The 18,833-nt window shown below is 43.3% G+C and overlaps 2 protein-coding genes across 2 annotated transcripts; both read left to right on the forward strand.

Annotated features, from left to right (window-relative positions):
- Positions 1-2,766: 2,766 nt before the first annotated feature.
- On the forward strand, positions 2,767-7,247 carry tas1r3 (taste receptor, type 1, member 3). Its single transcript, XM_029247953.1, has 8 exons — positions 2,767-2,969; positions 3,276-3,576; positions 3,871-4,227; positions 4,650-5,063; positions 5,149-5,352; positions 5,614-5,734; positions 6,139-6,509; positions 6,675-7,247. Exons 1-8 carry the CDS (start codon positions 2,767-2,769, stop codon positions 7,245-7,247), a joined length of 2,544 nt encoding a protein of 847 aa, XP_029103786.1.
- Positions 7,248-9,731: 2,484 nt separating this feature from the next.
- Positions 9,732-17,309, forward strand: odad1 (outer dynein arm docking complex subunit 1). The gene is made up of 14 exons (XM_018725394.1): positions 9,732-9,789; positions 9,929-10,028; positions 10,899-11,076; positions 12,195-12,314; positions 12,613-12,726; positions 12,814-12,881; positions 12,972-13,159; positions 14,005-14,139; positions 14,556-14,638; positions 15,541-15,709; positions 16,040-16,203; positions 16,300-16,400; positions 16,558-16,648; positions 17,175-17,309. The coding sequence occupies exons 1-14, from the start codon at positions 9,732-9,734 to the stop codon at positions 17,307-17,309; spliced, it is 1,704 nt and encodes a 567-aa protein (XP_018580910.1).
- Positions 17,310-18,833: the final 1,524 nt, after the last annotated feature.

Below are 18,833 nucleotides of genomic sequence, written 5' to 3' on the forward strand. Positions count from 1 at the left end.
CAAATGTGCCAGCCTAGATGATGTTGAAAAATGTAACCTTAGGTCAAAATAATGTTGAGCACAGTGACACTGTAAGCTTTGCACTTTTTGCTGATAATTAGTATAAGATACATATATTAATACATCATTATTGAAATTCCAGAGTGCATATTCAAATAATAGGCTAAGGCTGGATGACTGGTACATGATAAATTGCAAAACCAGTAGTGAAACCATAAATGGCTAAATATCACCAGAATACAGAATGTTGACTTTTTAAGAAATTTAATTAGCTCATTTACATATTAACCAAACTGCTGTTTCAGTAACAATACTTTTTGTGTCGGATATTTTGCAGCGTGTGCTACACGGTACTCACCTCGAGGGTAATGCCACTCAGTCGCACAGGTACGATTTTAAACGTGCTCCTCAGGTACCGCAACCCAAGAAATATTCGATGTGGACGATGCTGCAAACTAAGAACCACAGACGCAGTGTCTGAAAACTCACCAGGACTGATAAAATGATCAGTCGCTGTATAGACTGGACCAAAATGTTGTGCAGACATTTATCACATCAGTACTGCATAAAAACACGAAAGTTCGGCAGGCCTGTAACACCGCAGTTGTGATATCCATATTATTTTGACGTTTTATTTCAGCACGGGTCAATGAATAAAACTGAAGATTAGTGGTTAAGTAAGTAAATAAGTAATCAATTTCTAAATCAATTCTTGATAAATGTTATAGTGATAGATTTGAACATTGAACAATTATTTGAACACATTTTGAACATTAACAGGAGATTATATTGGGTTGCAGGGTGAAGGGTAAAGGGTTGGGTGGTGCAGTGGGATTGACCAAGTCCTTCTCTGTGGTGGGTCTGGGGTTCGAGTGTTGCTTGTGGTGCCTTGTGATGGGAACTGATTTAATTTTAAGCAAAATTACACCTATTCTGGGGTCAAAGGGCGTGCGGTGGCACAGCAGGTTTGGTTGGGTGCTGCTCTTTGGCAGTTCTGGGGTTTGAGTCCTGCTCGGGGTGCCTTGTGATGGAATGGCGTCCTGTCCTGGGTGTGTCCCCTTCCCCTCTAGCCTTATGCCCTATATTGCCAGGTTAGGCTCTGGTTCACTGTGACCCCACTTGGGACAAGTGGCTTCAGTGTGTGTGTGTGTGTGTGTGTGTGTGTATTTGGTTATGTATAAGGCTACCAGTATTCCTGCTCCTCCACTGCTGCAGACTATAACAATTTCCTGTATAATGTAATGTGTTCATTTTGCAGCGATCCCTCAGCCAGAGGAGAAGTCACACCTGAGAGTGCTTTGCGGTGAGATTATTAGTCACCACAACGGCTTTTTTGTTTGACTGATACATTAAAGAAAATAATGACAAACAAATTCAGACCAAAGGCAAAAAATATGCAAATGCAGACAGAACTGACGCACAACAAGGAATAAAAGAGAGGATGTATGTCCATTAATGTGATACTGCATCAAAACATACAACATCCTACTATAGTACACACCATAGTTCTGAGATATACAGGCTAACTGAATCTTTTACCATTTGGCAAAAACACCCTGGTTCTTTCATATTGATGTCATTGGTAACATAATGATGCACTATTGACTATATCATTGTTTAAGTGGTTTACTGTGGGGACAGCCAGTAGTGTAGTTGGTAGAGCTGCTTGCTGCCTTTAGACTCAAAGATCACAGGTTTAAATCTCACCTCCAGCTGTAGTACCCTTGAGCAAGGTACTTATACTAAATTGTTCCAGTAAAATTACCCACCTGTATAAATGAGTAAACAATTGTAGGTAGATTAAAACTGTAAATCACTTTGGAGAAAGTGATGTATGGGGTAAATCAAATCAGTTTAGCCATCTATACAACGTCAGGTAAATATCTTGCTTAAAGGTACTAGAGCTGAGATTCAAACCTGTGACCTTTGGATCCAAAGGGAGCAGCTTTAAGCACTACACTACCAACAATCCAGTTACACTGTTTGCTACCTTACCATGGATGAGACTATGTCACCGCTACCATAACCATACCTCTGACTTTAATGGTAATGTGGATAGTACATTATACAATAATTATTATACAAGAACAGCACTTTAAATAAAACCAGAATGTCTCACATTCTAACTGATGTGAGCAGGGATAAGTCTATACCACAGACGGACATAACTTACTGATGAAGATATAAAAGTGACTGAAAAGATTCATGAACGTAACATTGCTTTCATTGCTCCTCCTTTGTTTTCCATGGCTGGTAATTGGGCAGTTCTCAGGCAAAAACCCACTGAGTTCGAGGAGCTTCCTGTCAACCGCTGATTTGACTTTGCACGCCATGGGTTGCACCTGCTGCCTGACTCATGTCTGGCGTGAGAAGAAGTCCCAGAACATTTCAGTTAAGAGACACAAGGTGATCATCACATCACGCTGCTCTGCACCACACATCGACGAAGAGCTCAGAATTAAGGTGAGACCCACAGCACTCAACTCTTGTCTTGGGTATGTCTGGTACAACCTTCTGCTCAGCTCCACTTGCTTAATGTCTGATTGGAACTATACCAATTGTCTGCAGGTCTTCCAGTTCCTCCTCCAGCTCTAGCATTACATCAGTGTCATCAGTGTCTCTTCCTCATCTCCTCTTCCATTTCCTTCTCTTGACCTTCCAGCACATAGCATCTCCTCCATAGTCCCTCCTTGTTGTAAACCTTTTTAACTGTCAATACACTGAAATTCTCAGTCCCCACTGCTGACCTCCAGAAGTGCCTCCAGAATGGACTTTCTGCTGAGACTTCTGCTTCTGTCCTGGTTATTTCGACCTGGTCATTGCAACGATCAGCCAGGGTGGTTCCAGAACATCACCACAAACCTATTTAGTTCATCTGGAAACATACTGCTAGGTGGGCTCTTTCCCATCAATGACCTCACTGCAAACTGGAGCCAAAATCTAGGACCTAACAGCATTCGCTGTGACAGGTAACAGTAGCCAGACGGCTTTTCATAACATCTGTCTGAGGAGAACATTCTAGAACAAAGAATGCAACATTGCGTGGCCCTCAATTAATTTTATGGAAGAGATATTACTCACTTCTCTTAAAAATGTCCTTTTATATTTATTATGAATTGTTTTTTTCCTGTGGATAATCACATGTATCTGTATTTTTTTATTTGCTGAATGAACGACACAAACTATTCAGATAAATAATATTAAAGACACAATTAATCAATCAATAGTTTTGCGAGGTTCTCTTTGCAAGACCGATTTTGCTTTTCATTCAACAGCATAAATCCAAATGGCCTGGGTCTCGCTCTGGTTATGAAGTACACAGTTGACGAGATCAATGCTACACCACATTTGCTCCCCAATGTTACGCTGGGCTTCGAGATCTTTGACACTTGTAGGCAGTCGTTCATCATCGTGAAACCCACCATGTTCTTCCTGACCAATGGCTTGTCTGAGAACGTCAGTGTGTTATGCAACTACACGGACTACAACGCACGGGCCATGGCAATCATCGGACCCCAAACCTCTGAGATGGTCACTATCATTGGAAAGCTTCTAGGTTTCTTCATGATGCCACAGGTGGGCCCAAGTACAAGGATTTACCCCACATTTTACATTTCACTGACACCGCAATTTTAACAAGGCTAATGACGGCAACAATCATTTGTTTAAAGCCTTCCACAATTACTTAAACACCACATGGGTAAATACACTGTAATTATAGACTTAATTATGTCACCAAGATCACTTAGAATACTATTATAATAAAAAATGATGAATTTTAACAAACTGTCAGTCATGTTGATTCTATAATTCCCAGATCAGTTGCTGTGTCACCTGGGGCAGTATCGTTGTTTATGTCACTGTACGCAGGTCAGTTATGGAGCCACCAGTGACACGTTCAGTGACAAGGTACAGTACCCATCCTTCCTGCGCACGGTTCCCAGTGACCAGTGGCAGGCAGCTGCTATCGTGGACCTGCTGAAGAAATTCAGCTGGAACTGGGTGGCTGTGGTGGGCAGCGAAGACGAGTACGGCAAGCAAGGGCAAGCAGAGGTGTCCTCACTGGCGGCAGACAACTCTATCTGCGTTGCTTATGAGGGCCTCATCCCTGTCTACAGTGACCCTATGCCCGTGGTATTGGATATACTGGATGGCATCTACAACGCCAAAGTTGGTGTGGTGGTGGTCTTTGCCCTTCCTAATCCTTCCCAGATCTTCTTCTCCCAGGTGAGTGGCTTCGCATGAGCTCCTTTCACCGTGCGTCACTGCAATGTGTGATGAAGACTCTTGCCGCTCATAGCCACCCTCGTATTTATATTGAGTATTCCTATTCACTTTGTTGTAGTTTACCATGCCTTATGTCACAAAGGATTCATATACGGTTCTCACTGTTTGGAAAGCATTTTTTTCCAGTGCAGTTGTCTTTTAAGAACATCCTTCCAGTAGGTTCATGGTTCCATCAACAGCAGTGATCAACAGCTTCAACAGCAGTGATCTGTCAGCAATTTTAATTTTATCCATAATTTAGTAGAATTTAAACACATGCTTAAGGACTAAGCAGCATAGCGAAAAGGCAACTTTAAGGACACTGAAGAGATGTCTGCTGCTGGACCTTGAGCACTGAGACTGCCTCCTTTACTCCTGGTCAGGTGATTCAAAGGAACATGACGGGTGTGTGGGTGGCCAGCTCGGCCTGGGCCCTCAGCGACCTGGTGATCAGCCTCCCTAACATAGCGAGCATAGGCACCGTGTTGGGCTTCACTGACAACACGCAAAAGCTCAGCCTGCTTACCAGCTATGTCACGGTGCTCTTCACACGTATGAAAGAGGAGAGGGAAAAGGGGCTGCTGTGGAAAGAGGACTATTTCCCAATGGCGAACCCTTGCCCCAGCTGCTCAAACCTCTCCCCAAACAACATAAGTTTGATTACTCAACCTGTACTGCAACGGACGGCCTTTAATGTGTACAGGGCTGTGTACAGCGTTGCCTACGCCCTTCACCAGCTGCTTGACTGCAATGCGGCCAGCTGCCAGAAGGGCCCGTCCACCATCTACCCCTGGCAGGTGGGTAACTTTCTCGAGGCAGCAAAAACGAAAGAACCTCCGAGACAGAGATTAACAGGATGCGTTCGTATCTTTATTGCCGCAGCTCTTGGAGGTGCTGAGAAATGTGTCCTTCGTCATAAAAGGCAAACGCTTTCAGTTTGACAGTGATGGGAACCCAAACGTTGGGTATGACGTCCTGACATGGAACTGGAAGAACGGCACCTTTAACTTTACAGACATTGGGCAATTTTACAAGACCCTGAAGATCAACCAGTCTCTCATAAACTGGTACACCAACAGTTCGGAGGTAACCGTTGCGTCACAAAGCACTCGGATCCTTAACAAATGTACATTTATGTGAGACACCTTGAGCACACTGCATAGTTTCACTGCATTGATGAGGAAAATGTTTGTACTTATGCACATGAGGAAAAAAAAGAACGAAATAAGAATTCACCTGTAATTTGCATTATGTATTTAACACAGGAGGGTCCAGGTATTAGGGAATCTATTAACACCATACCGCCAAGTGTGAGAACGATCTCTCATCTACTCACCCATCACACAGGTCCCTATGTCCACTTGCTCTGCAGACTGTGAATCTGGACAGGTTCGTCGTGTCAAGGGCTTTCAGTCTTGCTGCTTCGATTGCATTGACTGCAAGGAAGGAACCTTCCAGAACCGTACTGGTGAGTCAGCCACCCACATATCAGACATTAAATTTATTCTTTTACATATGTGATGCGTTTCCCCCAAGCTGCTTACAACATTAAGATACTTAGAGTTATTTACATATTTATACAGCTGGGTAATTTTAGTGGAGCAATTCAGGGTAAGTACCTTGCTCAAGGGTACTACAGCTGGAGGTTGGATTCAAACCTTTGGCTCCAAATGTAGTAGCTTTAACCACTATGGTGTTAGCTGCCCCTATACATGCAAAAGACAAGCTTTGGAAATTAATCATTCAGTAAATCCAACCCAGAACGCCAACAAATATTCATGTAGAACCTTGGCAAAAAAACATTGCTGCACGTGGAATGTAGAAAAATGTCGTAGAAGAGCTTCCTGAAAACATCTCCCGTTGTTCTGACAGAGGACATCCAGTGCACGCTCTGTCCCCAAGGCCAATGGTCCACGGTCCGCAGCACCAACTGCACTCTGCCCACTTTTACATTTCTGTCGTGGAGCAGCTATGAGGCCCTGGGGCTGACGGTGGTGGCAGTGACGCTGATAGTGTGCCAGGGGGCCGTGGGCCTGCTCTTCCTGCATCATCGTGGGACCCCTTTGGTTTGTGCTGCGGGGGGCACCCTGAGCATTCTAACCCTACTTGGCATAATAGGAGGGTGTGCTAGCGTGTTCCTGTTCCTGGGCAAGCCAGCCAACGTGATGTGTCATCTGCAGCAGCCTCTGAGTGCCATGTTCGCCACAGTGACCCTGTCTACCATCCTGGGCATTTCCCTGCAGGTGAAATCAGTGTACATACTGAAAATATAAAATGTCAATAAAAATGTGTAGTTGTTCACATTTATGAAAGCATACTTGAGGTTGAACTGGACAAAAATTTAAATTTAAAATTATTTGGCATCATAGGGGTATTGGTGATCAGTCCCCTGTCGCCTCTTCCCTCAGATTGTCTGTGTGATGGAGTTCCCTGAAAAGACTCCAACCCATCTGGAGATGGTGCGTGGCCCCGGCAGCTGGCTGGTGGTGTTGGCGTGCTGCGGCGTACAAGCAAGCCTCTGTGGCTGGTTCGTGCAGCAGGGGGTGTCGCTGTCCGTCTACCTCTCCACCTTGAAGATCAACTTTGTGAGAAAGTTTTTGCGCTGCCCAGTTGACCCAATGGTGGGTCTGGGTCTGATGCTGGGTTACAACTGCCTGCTGGCTTTGTTGTCTTTTATGTGCACCTTCATGGCCAAGAAGCCATCCAGACAGTACAACCTGGCCCGTGATGTCACCTTCTCCACCCTGTTTTACTGTGTGGTGTGGGTGGTCTTCATTCCCATATACACAGGACTGGATGAAAAGAACAAGTCAGTTGCGCAGATGGTTGCCATCCTATTCAGCAACACGGGACTGGTCGCTGCCTACTTCCTTCCCAAATGTTATCTGCTACTGAGGAATCCAGATCTCAACACGACAGAGTACTTCCGGATCTACCTGGAGGCCACCCCGCCCGCCTCTGAAAAGGATCAGGACCAGTAGAATTGTACTAGTACTAGTACTAATACTAGTACTGTATTCAGCAAGCGCAAATGCATGGAGCACATAATTTAATTGATATAGTTAATGATTTGAGAAATATTATGCTAAAAACTGTGTAATGTGTACAATAATGTGTAATGTCCTCAAAAAAGATTAATTACTTTAGCAAACTCTTTTGGTTGTACATTTCAACAGATGATTTGTTATTCAATTTCATAGTAATTAGAGGTAGTACAGTTGGCCTGTGCTGGCTGTCTAAACAAATGTGTATGAATTCATGCAAAATGGTAATAAACAAAAAAGATCTGCACTATTTTCAACTTTTCAAATCGAAATATACTCGTACAGTGCATTAATAATAGAAAAAGCTATAGCTGCAACAGCTTGTTGTATTTGTCAAATCGCGTCTAGATTTATTGTTCTCCGTCCAATGATTTTCCATGTAAAATGAAATTGTGGGTCACAGAACATCGTTTGTTCCCTATCCATTTACACTTTTTGTGTACACACTGCAGACCTGAGACTGAAACACATTTGTGTTCAACTTCAAAGTGCATTTTCAGAAGTCTTTCAGAATTACTTGCAATAAAAAAATACTTTTTCTCCACAACCTCCTGTTTGCTGGTTGATTTGTCGCATACGTTTTGCAGTGTTTCTGCCAATTTTTACTGTTCCATATGTGTGCATTCAATAAAAGATTAATAATACAGGTGCTCCTTGATTTATGTAAAGGTTCAGTTCTGTAAAAATCTAGGATGTACAGCAGCTATAACAAAAAAAATCTTTTTCACTTTTTCATTTCACCTTTTTTACCTTTGTACTACATTAAAATCAAAACTAATTTAAAATGACCGAAAATAAAAATACCTTGTCTCTACAAACTCTTGCTCAATAACAACTTGACAGATTTAGCCCATCAGCAGAAGTTATTAGAGGTTTATGACACGAGCATTGGTACAACTCGAAAAAACCATGTGTAGGAAAAGCACTTTTGCAAATATATACAAGTTTTCTTAAGCAAAAACTTAACGACTCAACATTGCAAACAAGGTGTGGTGCTGTTATCCATTTGTCACAGTCCAATCCAGTGCTGAGGTCTGGTCTAGGCAGTAAGAGGTAGTACACAGCTGTCCCTCACATTGGTAATAACATTTTGGCAGCATTTTTACACTGTTGCGCCAAAGGTCATATTACGTTGACTCCGCCTACCGTGTCGAGTCTCTTGGAAATGGTTGCTAACAACAAATGTTGAAGCCTCAACCTGACACTAGATTAACCTGTCGTTGAGAATATGTATTAATTAGAAATTTTTCCTTCTTTTAAAATTATCCCTTGCTGGGTCATGTGACATGTATGCATTTTACCCAGAAGGCCAATTTGTAATTTGCTTTTTTAGTTTATGTCTCATTTAACCTATCCGGACCCTGTTGAACCTAAATTTCTGTATCCCTGAAAGATGCTGGGTTGGAACATTTGTAAGTTGTCTTCAGATATTAAAAAATGTAAGGACTAGGTTAACGAAATCCAGTATGGCAGCCCATTTGCCACACTGGGACTCATGGGGATAAATGAAATTCCAAGGTCGAGGTCTGGTATTGGTCAGCAATCAAATTCCTGGCGCTCGTGCTCGATAACATTATGGTGTAATTTTTAACACTAGTGGATCAAAGGTCATATGAGGTCAGCTCCGCCTACCAGGCAGGGTCTCTTAGGAACAGATGCTCACAGCAAATGCTACAGAAGAAGTCCTCAGATTGAAGGAACTGCTGTGATCCTGTGGTCTCAAAGGTAGTTATGAACATTGTTAGACATATACAGAATAAACATGCGTTAAATGTGCGAGAAAAATTAATTTATGGCTGTTACACAGATTAGCATGCAAAAAAAACACTACATCGATAGGGGACATGTTGATGCTGCTCTCCGCAGTCCCTATGACTGATCTTACACTGTTGTCATAGACGAATGTAACAATATGTACAGAAAAAGCACAACCTCACATGGACAGTGTTTTCTGCATTGTTTACAGTTTGGGCAAAACAACTCCAAGTTGTTAGCGAGATAACCAAATGAAATAATTTAATTAAACGACTGAAGGATTTGACAGTTTTCAAACTCTGAAACCTGTTTTAACTGCCAAATTAACAATAAGTTGTGATGATCATGAATATTGTATTTAAAAAAAGTTAGCATGTTCAGTATTCTTGTTAATCTTTGCTGTTGAGACAAATAGGAAAACACTTACATAGTGTTCCTAAGTTTTAAGGAATTAAGTAAACTGCTTGGCAAAAAAAAAAAAAATTTAAACATTAATGACTGTTTATGCCAAACTTGTTTAATTTTTTTTACAGGAGTCCTGCCAGACAGTACTTTCTTACAATGAGCATTTCTGTTTTGCTGTTGAATGATCATTTTCACCTGACCTGCATTGTGATACTGGGTTTGATCTCCTGTTCCTGTCCCTATGTAGTAAGATCGATCATCATGCCTCGAGGGCGGTCAGCCAGGAGCATCCATTCCGACAGAAGTGAGACCGACCTTGGTATGTATGTGGTCTCTTTCGGGAAATTCATAACTGGAATAACTGAAGACCTGCTCCTGCAACACACTTCTCTCTGGTACTCAGAGTGTTTCTGTGTTTTCTGTGTGTGTGTGGGTGTGTGGGTGTGTGTGTCGTGCAGCCGAGGTGGAGATGACCAAATTACAGAGGCAGTTTCGGATCATGGAGGGAGACCGGCAGGCGTACACCATACAGGCACAAGAGCAAATCCGCACTCAGCGGTGAGGTCCCTGGACTACACAATTCACAGCATCAATCTGTCTACATTTTATTATGTCACAATGACGCCCACAACTCAGTCAGCAGCACCTGGCTTTAACAGGAGCGCTTGGCTATAAAAGACACCACTGGACCACTTACCAGTTGCGGAATCTCGCTTGAGACAACTGTCCCTCTCCGCTCTCACCACTACCTCACCTTACTTCTCCCATGTCCTGTCCCTCATTGTTGCCCAGTCCTGCTCACGTCTCCTTGGTAACGACCGCCCGCCTTGTCCCCCAACCACAACTTCAGATCCTTGCCTTCAGTTCGCCGATCAACCGACCATTTGTCCGTCCCCGACCAAGAGAACACATCTAATCCTTTGGGTCTGAATAAACGATCCTGTACTTGGGTCCAGCCTCCTCTGTCTCCTCTGTTCACCATGGTAAAGCGAGGGGCTAGTGCAAAGTGAAGCACCCTCCCCCTGTAGGAGTCCCGCACATGGGCGCAAAAAAATCACAAAGTCCACCTCCGAGGAAAGTTTAGGGGTCAAAGCGGGTGGTTGTTACAATGAGGAACAGGGCTTTGAATCTAAAGATAGCAGCTCTACTCACTACACTACCAGCTGCCTGTATAAACTTGTATGTCTATGTACATCGGTGCATGTCAACTATACACACAAAAAAATTTCGAACGACACCATTTACACCCCAGAGCCTGTTCTCTTCATATGTTCATTTATTGTTAAATCTGACAATTTCCATGTGGCTTTGTGTGTACACTGTGTTATTTGTATGAGTTCATAGCTTTTTATTGGATGAGTGCATACTGTATTTAGGAGTGTTTAATTTTGAGCCTTTTCTGGATCTGCATATGTGTGTGAGATGCAGACTAGAGATAGAGAGGCTCCAGGAGGAGCAGAAGGAGTTGCAATGCAGACTGAACGTGTCCCAAGGCCATTCCCTCCAGCAGCAGGATGTAGCCATGCGTCGCTTGCTGAACCAGCAGGATGAGGTCAATGAGCAGCTGGAGCGACAAGGGGAAACCCTCAGCCAGCTGGAGCAAGAGGTGCTATGTTTACGTTCATCTATTTAGCAGACGCTTTTGTCCAAAGCACCTTCCAATGAACTCTCTGTAGTGTTATCAGCCCACACACCTTATTCACCATGGTGACTTACACTGCTAGTTACACTACTTACACTGGGTCACTCATCCATACATCAGTGGAACACATTCTCTCTATCACTCACCCACCATGGGTGAACCTGAACAGCATGTATTTGGACTGTGGGAAGAAACCAGAGCACCCAGAGGAAACCCACGCAGACATGGGGAGAACATGCAAACTCCACACAGACTGAGCGGGGATTGAACCCATCATCTGAAATCACAGCCCTACTATAGTGAAACACACTTCATCCAGTGCCATGCCACTCTCTGGAGCAACCTACTTGCCCTGCAGTACATTGCTTCAGCAAAAATGATCCAGCTGTAAAAGTGGATATTAGCTTAACATTGGAAAGCACTTTGGAGAAAAGCATCAGCTAGATCACTAATTTCATCCCCTATAAACTGGAATTTCACTAATGAAGTGAATGAATGACGATCAAAAAGAACCCTGTTCCCGATATATGAGGGACAGGTGTATATTGAACACACCTGTCACTGGATGATGACCATGTGACTGAAGCTGATGACTGCCTACCACGTTGGACGACACGTACTTTTGTGAACTGGGACATCAAGTTACCATTCAGTCAAAATGTTATTATTAGTTCTAAACTGACATAAAAGTCTTTTCTAATCTAGAATCCCAGGAGGGTGGGCAGTCACTGGCACTTGGACCCCCTAAAGGTTTCTTCTCCTTTGCCTTTCAGTTGGGAGTTTTTGCTTCTTTCCTCTGTGGCCAGTAGGCATAATTATAGCATCAGTAACATCATGGATAATGTGTTACTCTAGTTCGTCAACTGTCTTATTTGTTTATTTCTTATCCCTTTGTTCAGGGCTCTGTGTTACTGTGTAAGAAGAGCTCTATTAAAATAAATTGAATTGAATTGGTTCCAAGAAGAGGCAGGACAGAAAGTTATTTTGTGCAATACAATTTTGTTCGGTAAGCCCATTAAACATATTACTGTCCATGAGAAACGACAATGTTCACCTGTTTGTCCTCTTTCCTGGTGGAACAGATAATCAAGATGGAGAAGAAGCTGGCAACGCTGAGGAGAACTGGGAACATTGTGGATGCTACACAGAAGTCTGAGGCCTTCGAGAAACAGAAGGCCACCTTGGAGAACAAGCTGCACCATGTGAGCACCTCATGGTATCACCAAGATGGGAAAGCTGGTAGTGTAGTGTTTAGAGCTGCTACCTTTGGATCCAAAGGTTGCTGATTTGAATTCCACCTCCAACTGTAGCACCCTTGAGCAAGGTACTAACCCTAAACTGCTTCAGTAGAATCAACCAGCTGTATGAATAACATTGCAAGATGCTTTGGAGAAAGGTGTAAGATAAATGAATAACATAAGATGATGTATCAATGCTGAAAGGCCAGAAAGATGGTATGGGGCTGATCCCTGGTCATTGCTGTTTCTGCCCCTGCTATAGGCCCTGGTCCAATTTAATGAGCAGCTTACCAAGAACGCCCAGCTGAGGGAAGATCTGGAGGCTCTGCGGTTGCAGTGGATCTGGTTCCAGCAGCTTCAGTATAAACTGGACAAGGTAAGGGTTCATGTGTCCAAACCAGGAAAGAATCACACCTAAGCAAAGAGGCGCTTAAGCAAAAACTCTCTGCTTCAACTGTTTCAGGAGCTGCAGGAGGTCCACAGGGACATTGGGGATATGATAAACCAGTCCACGGTGACCTATGATGCAAGGTGAAGCCTTCATTTGCCATAAAAACAACATCTCACATGTTTTAGGAAAACTTTTGCATGCAAATGCCGCTCTCTTCTATTCTGCGTCAGGGTTGAGGCTCAGTCCAAGATGGTGCAGCTGAAGGAGAAGGCTGACAAGGACCTGGCCCAGTACAGTGAGGAAATGAAGGAGCTGGAGAGCGTCATTGCACACGAGCGTCGCCTCAAGGAGTTCATTAGCACCAAGAGTAAGGAGAGGAGTAGCAGAGAAGACAGCCTGGATCCCACACACAGGCAAGGTATGATGATGTGAGACACACATGAGAAAAATGTGGTTATTTGGCATGGCGATCAGTATTGTAGCAGTACAAGTGGTGCTTGAACCTTGTAGCTCTTGGGTTTTGGCTTCAAATTCAGCTCTTTCGGCTCCTTCGATGCGTGTTTTCCCCCCATTTGTGGCAGCATGCTGGTTCCTCACAAAGTCCAGATGTGTTTCAGGTGAACTGCTGGATCAGAATTGTCCGTGCGTACATTTGCACTGCGATGGCTGGGCGTCCAGTATGTACCCTTTCTCCAACCTTATGGTTTGACTCCAGTTTGACCAGATCGATTCCTGATCACGGCAACCATAAAACGAACAAATGGTTTCTGAAAATGGACGCAAGTGTAGATTCAAATATTTCCATTACTCTACAGAGAGAACTTGATATTTATGCTTCGTTACAAAAATCACAGTGACATACTACAGTACATGTCCCATTTTACAACACTGCTGGTGTATGACAAATAGCGATGGGGTGAAAACAGGAGAACTGTAAGAGGTGTGCAAATTAGTTTAGGTGGCTTCTATACATCCGACAGTTCGGTTCATCAAGCTGCATAAGGGTTGCAAATAAGATGTTTTGCACCGAACTGGAAGATTTTGTTTTACACTCATAAATGTTACAAACCCCACACATTTTTCATCAAAGAATCTAAGGTAGCTGCCACATGCTGCAAGCTCACAGGTAGGTTTTGTTAGATCTACCTCTCCATTTTGTCACCATTTCCACAAGTTATGATATATTTATGTGTGGGTTGTGGTGAGGCATGGAATGTATAAAAGCAAATGTTTGTCTGGATGAAGGATAAGTCTTTTCTGCAGCATTAGAGGAGAGGGAACGCAAGAGAGTGGAACCAGGGGAGGAGATGCTGGACTCTCTGGAGGAGGTCTTTCACAAGATTCAAAGTGTGACTGGAGAGGAGAATCTGGACTTGCTTGCATCTAAATTCATCCAGGGTGAGTCCGCACACAGGCACGTTTCCACACCCACTAGCCGTTAATATATGATCCTCAGACTTTTCTCTATCAGTTATGAAAATGCCATCATGTGACATACAACTCATTTCCAGAGAATAACTCATCGTCATGTTTCATCCTCTATAAAGTGAGCAAAAGGATTACTCTTGTTTTTACTACACTCGCATAAAAATGACAGCATGCTTTTCTCATCCATCATAATAATGACATTTTATTACACTTCCTTCATGGCGCTGTCATAATTTTATGCGTAATGACGTCACGTCAGCAAAATTGAAATGGACTTTATGGTTTCAAGAGGTTTCTGGTACCTTTGGTCTCTGCAGTATCTCGTGGCCAGTAATAGGAAAACGTTGGCAATATTTTGATCTTTTGTTTTCTCTGTATCCATGCAGTTGAGGGTCAAAATTTTGCCCTGTTCAACTACATCATCGAGCAAAACAATGAAGCCAAGTCGCTGAGGGACCAAATAGAGCAGGTCAGGTTGCTTTTGTAAGACACGGGGGACATCATCAGCCGGTTTAGAGGCACCACTAAGACAGAACACAGGCTTCCCTTCCATAACGAATGTAATTCCCTCCACAAGATCTGCTCATAAAGATAATTTTCAGAAAAAGAACTTATCATTACCCATAATTCTAAGTTTTCCTTTCTCTTTTCAACTTTTAGCTCTTTAAAGCCCTTTTACTTTAAGTGTTTTTCTATGAATGATGGAGTCACAAGGTTTGTTTGAGATGCTTGGGAGCGGCACACGGCAGTCTGATGACTGCTTGGCTTATGTAATACTTCACACGTCACCAAGATGCACGATTATTTCATTTTCTGTTCTTCCTAAAGGTGTTTCTTGTGAGAACTGAGAGTTTGTCGTGCAAATTTAAGTGTACAAGTTACATTTGCTCGTAAGTCAGAATTCTCATAAAAGAAGCCTCTGTATACAAGTGAAGCCGTGAATGTTTGGTTGCATTGCAGGTACTTTTGAATAAAGCGATTTACCCATTTTAAAAGGTATACATCTGGAAAAACCTTGTTCAGGCCAGGATATACAGTAGGTATAGTCCATAATAGAACAGCGAGTAGTGCTGCTGTCTGAGAGTGCGTTGGTGGTGCAAGAGGAGGTGGGTTTGCTCCCCGCTCAGTCTGTGTGGAGTTTGCATGTTCTCCCCATGTCTGATTCCTCCAGGTGGTCTGGTTTTCTCCCACAGTCCAAAAACATGCTGTTTTCCCATGTTCCCATGTTCACCCATAGTGTGTGAGTGACAGAGAGAGTGTGCTCCACTCATGTATGGATGAGTGACCCATTGTAAGTAGTGTATCTAGCAGTGTAACACACCACGGTGAATAAGGTGTGTGGGCTGACAACAGGTTAATATAAAATGACAGATCCAGCAGGAGATGGACCAGTTCCATGCGGAGGAGCAGAGCCAGGAAGCAAAGTACCACAAGCTTTTGAGGGACACTGATATTCAGCAGAGGGAAGCAGAGGCACAGGCACAAAGCTATGAGAGCCAGGCTGTAGCAGCCAACAACATCTTGGAGCAGATTAAAACAGGTACACACTGCAGCTGCAGTCTATCTGTTCCGTCAAACGCGGTAAAATGCTCCTAAAAACAAGTACCTTTTGAAAACTTGGATATGTATAATTGATATAGTACGCATACAATTTACATAGTTTATTTATAGTACACTCCCTTTACACATTAACATCCAAGCTAAATCTCTGCATGCCACTCAGCTTGATGTTCCCAAAACTCAGGGTCTGACTACCTTACCTGCACAGACTACATACCACACACACACACACACACACACACACACACACACACACACACACACACACACACAAAAGTTAACTGTCATTACAGAGACTTCCTTTCTGCAGGAGTGGATCGGATGTTCCGGAAACTGAACTGTGACCTCTCTGCACTCGAGGACATGCTGGGTTCCTCCACAGAAATCAAGGACAGCAACATCATGACCTACCTAAGCCTAATAGAGAAAAGGACCAATGAGCTCCTGAGCACACAGGTTTTACTCAGCTCAAAGGTACTCCTGGTTCAGTGGACTCTTAAAGTTGTGGGTTGCTCCTCTCAGGATCCTGCTTTATGGTGATTCTATTCGTGTAACGTCTGTCTTATACAGACCCTTGACAGCTACGATCCAAAAGATGTGGCTCGGATACTGTTGGGTCAGAGTCTTCACCTTCCAGCACAAAATATATCGATCCAGTCACCAGCTCCTTGGTATGTAACCTGTTTTACATGACTCATCACCTCTAAGCTCCAGTTTCCACTCTGTGTAATCTATTATATACACTTAGAATTTAAAGCCCTTCATGCAGTGTAGCTTTCTGTACTAAATCTGAGAGCGTGAGGTATCGGGCTTGTTCTGATCCATCAGGAATGACCATGAGACAGAGGGTTCTCTAGTCACTGATGAAGATGAATGGTCTGTGACGCAGCAAGACCTTCGCCAGAGAATCATGATGGAGGTGAGAACAACACACACACACACACACACACACACACACACAAAGAATACAGTTTACTGTCATTCACTCAACGTTGACCTCAAGTGCAGAAAAAAGCCCACAAATGACAAAATAAGTACTCGATGTACACATCCCGAGCAATGAATGAATAAGTAGTGTTTCAGTTCTGTGTGGACTGTGGGAGCTTCCAAAGTGCTCGCATCTACGTAAAACATGATTATTCAAGCCAAAGTGCTTCAACAGTTTCATATATACGCAGTTTTACTCAGTGATCTGCTCACTGGATCACACAGTTGCAGTCAGACTCTTGCAGCTATTCCGCAATTAGGGGACACTTATTTAAGAAAAACACATTTCTCACCTGTGCATACAGGTAGATGTCTCACTGGAGCAATTCTGCATCTTCTTAGGTGTTAACAGAGCCCTTGTGGGGTTTCATCCAACATTACGCTTCCTGATGTCACCTGCAGGGTAAATAAGGTTCTGCTGAGTGCTCTTTCCATTCATCCTGTGAATTACATCTCAGGTCCTACAGAAGGAGGCAGCAGCCCAGTCAGTGAGAGAGAAGGATGAAAAAGGGTTCCGAATTGGCCTGGCTTCTGGGCACCGGCGGCGTTTGCCGAAGCCCAGCGGGGGGGGTGGCTCAGCGCGCCCTCGCTAAAGGCAGCAATTTCATCCTCTTTGGTCAATTGCCGAGTGAGCGCAGGGGAGCAGTATCCTGCACAGCACAGGTTCCTCTTAGAACCGCAGGTTACCCGTGCCATTTTCCGAAAATAAAGAAAAACATTTACTCTTGCTGTGACCCTGCAGCAGTATGCAGTGGTTACATGTGTGGTGCAATGAAACACTTCTGTGAAAACAGGTGGAGCCACAGTCTTCTAATTGTGTTCCCAGCAATTTCCACAACTGCATCTATGTGTTGTTTGTGTAATGACATAGTTCACACTATAATTTACACACTACCACTAACACACTCTCAGAAACGACAACAAAAAAATGGTACCAGACAAGGAATATAAAGAAAGAAACCAACAACAAATCCCTACTCATACTGCCCATACAGTGCTGCTCGAAAGTGTGTGAACCCGACAGGGATGGCCATTATTCCTGTATGAAATATTAAAATAAACTTCTAAAATCCAAATGTTAAATCTTAAACTAAACTTATAAAATGAATAAATGATTATGATTTACACACCAGATTCTACTTACCTACTTGGTGTAACCAATGCATTTTGGGCTTCACTTCTTTTTACACCTGCACTACTTGTGTGTTTCTACTACACACATGATTTCCTCTAAAGTAACATGGGATTTGTCATTACATACCTATTATGTCAAATGAGAAACACCGATTGTCATTAAATAACTGATAAAACTAAGGGGTACAATGGGTTCACACACTTTCAAGCAGCACTGCAGATGAACAGCTAATGTCACTTGAAAATAAATACACATGTACATAAATGGTACACAATTATTGTGATAGCAAACATCCACAAATATACACATGGAACACATGTAAAGTGTACCTAAAGCATCCATATATGCAGTGATTTTCAGAATGAAACACATCGTCTGATGACACTCGTCCCGAGCGGGGTCGTGGCAAGCCAGAGCCTAACCCGGCAACACAGGGCGGAAGGCCGGAGGGGAAGGGGACACACCCAGGACGGGACACCAGTCCATCACAAGGCACCCCAAGCGGGGCTCAAACCCCAGACCCACCAGAGAGCATAACCTGGTCAAACCTGCTGCGCCACCACGCCCCACTCAGAGTGAAACATAACAGACTAAATATGAACCACATGCAAAGGTTTGGACTCAACTCATGTAAAGTTACTGGAGCAATTTCTCAAGGGGTACTACAGTGAGAGGGGGAGTTTGAACCTACAACCTTTGGTTCTAAAGGCAGCTCCAGCTACAACACTACCAGCTGACCCTTGCAGATGCTAATTATCTCTTGTTTGTGACTCTACGGTCTCAGTACAGCACCTAAACTGTTTCCAGATCCAGGTTGTTCTCTAAGCAGCCCTCCTCTGACTTTTCTTATTCTGTCCTTGATTGAAGAATCTGTTAATTCTCCAAATTCACATATTACTGCAGCTTCTCAGCTCAGATACTGTTCATTTCATCAGCTTTTGGCATGATTGTACAAAACGTGTGCTTCTTATAAGCAGTTTTT

The sequence above is a fragment of the Scleropages formosus genome, chromosome 22, assembly GCF_900964775.1.
Source record: "Scleropages formosus chromosome 22, fSclFor1.1, whole genome shotgun sequence".
Lineage (NCBI taxonomy): Eukaryota > Metazoa > Chordata > Actinopteri > Osteoglossiformes > Osteoglossidae > Scleropages > Scleropages formosus.

What these genes read in the sequence shown, in the direction of transcription:
- odad1 (XM_018725394.1), top strand. Translation starts at nt 9,732, where the DNA reads ATGCCTCGAGGGCGGTCAGCCAGGAGCATCCATTCCGACAGAAGTGAG. An exon ending in GGATCCCACACACAGGCAAG is followed by an intron (nt 13,160 to 14,004) that starts GTATGATGATGT and finishes TCTTTTCTGCAG; the next exon opens with CATTAGAGGAGAGGGAACGC. An exon ending in ATCCAGTCACCAGCTCCTTG is followed by an intron (nt 16,401 to 16,557) that starts GTATGTAACCTG and finishes CTGATCCATCAG; the next exon opens with GAATGACCATGAGACAGAGG.
- tas1r3 (XM_029247953.1), top strand. Translation starts at nt 2,767, where the DNA reads ATGGACTTTCTGCTGAGACTTCTGCTTCTGTCCTGGTTATTTCGACCT. An exon ending in AACAGCATTCGCTGTGACAG is followed by an intron (nt 2,970 to 3,275) that starts GTAACAGTAGCC and finishes TTCATTCAACAG; the next exon opens with CATAAATCCAAATGGCCTGG. An exon ending in GTTTCTTCATGATGCCACAG is followed by an intron (nt 3,577 to 3,870) that starts GTGGGCCCAAGT and finishes CACTGTACGCAG; the next exon opens with GTCAGTTATGGAGCCACCAG.